Raw genomic sequence first — 5,290 nt, 5'->3', positions numbered from 1 at the left:
GCGGACCTTAAGTTTTTCAGAATACGAAAGCCTATACGGTTTGTAAACGACAGGAGTTGAATTGGTAAGTCTTATCTCCATTTCTCCTGTTCGAACTGTGGTTGCAGCAGTTCCCGATATCAAAAATTGAGAGAATTCATTTATAACAGACCTAAGACTTTCCAACTCAGCGCCTTGTAAAGGTGTATTTAATTTAAACTGTTCGACTAATTCAACAACGTTAGCCGCCCTATTAACTTTATCACAACGCGTGATGTATTGTTTATCTTTCGTGCGAATATAAGTAATCCCATCACGGTTCAACACATCAGTTCCGATTATGATGAGCACGTTCATAAAAGACGGTGGAACAACTATAAAATCTACTTCAATTGAGATGTCATTGAACTCTACTGTAATAGTAACGTATGATGTTGAGATTACTTCCCGATCACTAAGGCCCTTCCAAACGCAGTGCCTTGGCTTAGGCTGACACGTAAAATGTTTTAAAATGCCTGAAGAAATAAGAGACACATCGATCAATAAGAACATCTATTGGAATACCATCTATTGCTAGTTGCTGAAGTTATGTCATTACTCGGTGAAATATCGGATTGGTAAGCGCAAAGACTGACATTGCGTTAATTATGTTGCACTGACTTAGCTTTGATGAAGCATTTATCCTCAGTGTGTCCTGACTTCTTGCAAAATGTACAAGTATTACTCGAAGACGGCTGCACACTGCAAGTTGTCTCAGAAGGTATATGTGACGGACGACTATTAGACATGTTGGATTTGGGTTGTCTACAGATGCGACTGACATGACCGAATCGATTACAATTATAGCATTTAGGAACTGAAGCGTCAAGTGGTTTTGTTACATAACTATGTCTTTTATGTTCAACTACCCTATCCCGTTTTCCTGCTAAAGGCTTTGTGTAAATCGAAAGGAATGAAACGATAGTGTCGGGAGCCAGGTTAGCGTTGGCGGCCGCAGCGCGCACTTGTGCATTATCTATACCGCGTATCACTATAAGAGTTCTCAAATCATCACTAATCCCCCGAACTATCTTCAAACGCAATAGCGTACAACGAGCGTATTCAGCATAACTAGGGTACTTATCCGAAGTTTTATTCATTGCGTCAAACAAAATATTGGCATAGTCCAATTTACCAGGACAAAGAGGTATGAACTCGCGTTTAAAATTAGACCAAGTACGATCATTTGACACCCATTCACCTAACCACACCCTAGCGTCTCCCTTCAGACATGACGCTACACGCGACAAGCATTCGTGATCGTTCCATCCATTAGTTTCCCTGGCGCGATCCACCTCTTCACACCATGCTTCGATGCTATTAATTGATGGGTCGAAGTTGGAAACATAATAATGTTGCGACCTTGAAGGTTGCATTGTTTTAATTGCTTGCATCAAAGCATTAGCGAGGGTAGATGCCTCAGAACAAGGAGTACTAGATTCCACGGATTGCTGTCGCGGCGCAACATTATCAGATATAGGAGTCGTAACTGTGGGTTGAACATTGATTTCATGAGCAGCTTGTGCTTTATCTTTGTGAAGTGAACGCGTTTCGACAGGTGAAACATTCCGCGACCGTGACCTTAAACTAACACGATCGTCACTGCGAGAACGACTACGCGACTCACGCCTAACCTGGGTACGCAACCGGTGTACTTCAGTATTGTGAGAATCAAGTCGATCTCGGACACGTAAGCCATTTCGTGAAGAATGACGCCTATTGCTCGAATCGTTCGGCCTATCACTACTAGAATTGCGTGATCTTCGTGAGGCAGGTCGAGCCCGACTGCGCGAATCGTCCACAAGATCACGCCTCCGTGGACTAGGAGTTCTCGTACGTCTCATTATAACCGTAGAAATGAACAACAAAACACACAAAATATCAAAAAAATGAAGCAAGCAGTAATTGCAACAAGAAAAATTCAATTTCAAAAGTTAACGGTCTTTCAGGCGTTATTGTGAGCTTATGAGTCCTTTATCCCACTTCTGATTTTAGCATCAGAAGTGGAAAATTATTAAAAAAAAAATAAAAAAATAACAGAAAAGTTCATTTATTGAAAAATAACAATTTAAGTAAAAATTAAATCAAATAAGAACTAAGTAAAATCGACACAAATAAATAACGAAACCAAATACTGCAAACTTCAAAGAAATTAAATAACAAAAAAAGAATAATTGGAAACAAAAATGGCTTACATGACCTTAATAACGATCTACACTGATTTTCCCAAACGTCCGTACAGTCCAGCGCTCACGAGCAAAATGCCCTTTTAATTCTGAGTACCCTCCTTATATAGCCCCTCGCCAGGTAGTTGATGACGTTGCATGCGAACTCCTTACATCAAATTAATTTGTAACGGAAGACATCGCACCATAATCAACAAACAGGGAATATAACGATAACGATAACGATAACAGATACTGTGGAAATAGTTATCACACACTATATTAGTTTGATCGAATAAATATAGAATACCACACAATCTACACATACTATTTCACAAATTTTCAAAGGGAGACAACTGCGCAGGCTATATTATTACAAATTTTAAGGATTCTAGATATAATCTAAAGAGTATTTCAAATGGTTTTGGATAAGTGGATGGAACGTAAGTTTCAAATATAACAGTGATATTAAAATCGTAAACAGATGATTATGACACTAGAATAATAATAATAAGCTTCTCAACGTTGTTGTAAAAGCACTAAGCTTACTTGGCATCTGTATTATCCGTTCGTCGCTAATTTGAAGGGGTGTTGCTCATTTTGGGCTCGTACACAAAACTGCGATGCGACGTCGCATTGCAAAAATCTGCGAGCTCCCTCGACGCATCGCAAGAACTTGTGAATTCGCATCGCACATTCCTGCGATGTTTCGTCACACTTGTTGACGCCATTTTTAGTTCGTTCTGAGACAGCGTGTGGGAAAGACGTACAGACCTGTATTTGTTGGGTGGGAAGGCGTATACTTTAATGTAAAAAATGACAAAGTACGTCGTTGACTTTTTTATATTACTGGTTGAGGAGCGCCCTGTTCTTTGGGAAACTAAATATAAAATAAATGATATATGATAAATGGATGAACCCAAAATTTTGTTTGTTACTCTTTCCTGTATCTCCTAAGCAATAACAAAAGTGCACACTTCTTTTTACGATCCATGTCACGACCTAATTTTCAAAATACGTTCCGTACGGTTGACGGTTGTCGAAAGAATGGTCACCTGGTCACCCTAGAAGACGCTATGCCGCACGATATCGCATCGCAGCAATTCGTGTCGCAATTTTCTGCGTTGCGAATTCGCATCGCGTCGCATCGCAGTTTTGTGTACGGGCCCTTTGTTCTAACAATATTTACATGAGGACTTTGTTCATAAAGAGTTAATTATAAAAGCTTAAGCATCTGACGTTCCGTGAACTAATTAAAAAGTTTAGACAAATTCGCATGAGCGCTTTGCTCCCAACTTTCTCTAACCACATGAGCTTGTAAATAAAGTTTTTTACTTCATACACAATCGTAAAAACAGTATGTTACAGACAAATATTAAGTAATTCTAAGCGCGACCTCACGTAATATTCCAAAAATAACTCTTTGTCCAAATGCTCTCATTGTATGGGTATCGCAAATTATAATAACTTTTTATTAACAAAATATACTGGTTCTGAAATTACATTATTTGTTTTACATCGTAAGAATTGTAGCCTAAATTAATTTTGGTAAGACATTAAATGCTAAAAAGAAAGTCTTAAAATTATTATTTATTTTCACTCGTTAAAATAATAAGTGACTTTATTTTGTGTTGTGTTGTGTAAAAAGTACCGAGAATATCTATCATTGTTAGTAGATATGATGCTATACTTATTTAAAGAAACGAATTTGTTAAAATAGGTAAAATTATAGTATTCTAAAATACTTAAGTTGTTAATATTTAAATGAGTTAGAAGCTCGGGTCTTTAATATTTCTGAGCGGCCTCAGGTACGAAGAAGCATTTGCATTCACTCCGAATTATTAGTAGTCAGTGCTAGCCCTACCGTTGTAATTGTCTCGGTGACAAAATGGTCTATCCCAAAACTCTAGAGAACTGCTGGCTATAAAAGTCACATGCTGGCTCCCAGCTTATTACCGCTATAACAATTTAAGGAAGCCGAAAGGGTGGCAGAATTTCGTCGAAAACTTTTGTTTGTGTCTCAGTTCTAGATTGTTTTATAAACAATGTTTACAGCAGTAACTTTATGGTCCACTTGTTTTATCTCGGCTCAGCAAAGCGACACTATTGTCGGCCGTTTCCGTTTGAACAATTTGTGTTATAAAAGTTATGATAATGACGCGAGGTGCCTCGTTCCGTTTCATAAAAAGGTTGTATATCCCAAGAGTGAATTGCGTACGACAATACTTTTGTTTTCTAGATTCGGAGAAAAATCATTTTGGTGGGTATGACGTTTTTATAGTACGCATATTATGTTTGAAAGTGAAATCGGTTTGTTGGACAATACGGCCAGTTCGTATTATCATGTCTCTTGCTAAGCTCTGAAATAACAAACAAAAAGAGACAACTGTTTTTATCAAATCTACATAATATTTTTTATAATATAATTATTATATCGTAGCAGACGAGCATGCAGTCCACCTGATGGTAAGTGGCTACTGCGGCCCATGGACATCTGTAATCAACCCCAAATAGGATTCGATATTCTTACTTGAGGTCGGCCACAGATGCGCCGCTACCCCTGTGGTCTAAGCTGGAACGCCTCGGAAAAGTATGTCTCCCTTACCACACCCGTCAAAACGGAACACAGCAGCGCCTAACACCTTTTTCTACCACCTTCAAAATTATTCATAATTATCTATTTTTACATTTGTCTTAAATAGCCAAATACTTAACCGAATATAATCAAATGTGGACCGTTCATGAAAGTTCAAGTTAACATAACATTATCATGCAAAATATTAATATTTATAAACAAAACACCGACTTTAACAATATTTGCTATAAACGTTATGATAATGAAACGAATTGCGTCGCTCGTTTCATAAAAAGGCTCTCGTAAATAGCACAAAAACGAATTACGCACAACGCTTGCTATTATTGCCTAAATTCAGGGAAAGAATACATGCTATATTAATATTAATAGAAAGTAAAAATGGTCTATTCGTAAGACAATAAACATATAGAATAGCTTTATGAAGTTTTACTTTGTAGGTGATAGCCCAATGGTTCAGAAACTCGGCCTCTCGAACGCGGGGTCACATCCTAGGCACTCTGATATTAAAAAG

General features: G+C 37.8%; 1 protein-coding gene across 1 annotated transcript; it reads right to left on the bottom strand.

The window, feature by feature from the left end:
* Positions 1-355: 355 nt before the first annotated feature.
* On the bottom strand, positions 356-1,717 carry LOC140745150 (uncharacterized). The gene is made up of 2 exons (XM_073076922.1): positions 1,653-1,717; positions 356-1,599 (listed from the first exon to the last, which is right to left on the bottom strand). The coding sequence occupies exons 1-2, from the start codon at positions 1,715-1,717 to the stop codon at positions 621-623; spliced, it is 1,044 nt and encodes a 347-aa protein (XP_072933023.1). The 3' UTR covers positions 356-620.
* Between the last annotated feature and the right edge of the window lie 3,573 nt (positions 1,718-5,290).

The sequence above is a fragment of the Epargyreus clarus genome, unplaced genomic scaffold (assembly GCF_041222505.1).
Source record: "Epargyreus clarus isolate Ecla_fem2 unplaced genomic scaffold, WU_Ecla_fem_2.2 ptg000009l, whole genome shotgun sequence".
In the NCBI taxonomy this organism is placed as follows: domain Eukaryota; kingdom Metazoa; phylum Arthropoda; class Insecta; order Lepidoptera; family Hesperiidae; genus Epargyreus; species Epargyreus clarus.
Note: the sequence above shows the minus strand (reverse complement) of the source record. Positions and strands in the feature narration are given on the sequence as shown.

Coding starts and splice junctions, on each gene's coding strand:
- LOC140745150 (XM_073076922.1), bottom strand. CDS start 1,717: ATGGCTTACGTGTCCGAGATCGACTTGATTCTCACAATACTGAAGTAC. Junction 1,600..1,652: donor TACACCGGTTGCGTACCCAG/GTTAGGCGTGAG, acceptor TGTTAGTTTAAG/GTCACGGTCGCGGAATGTTT.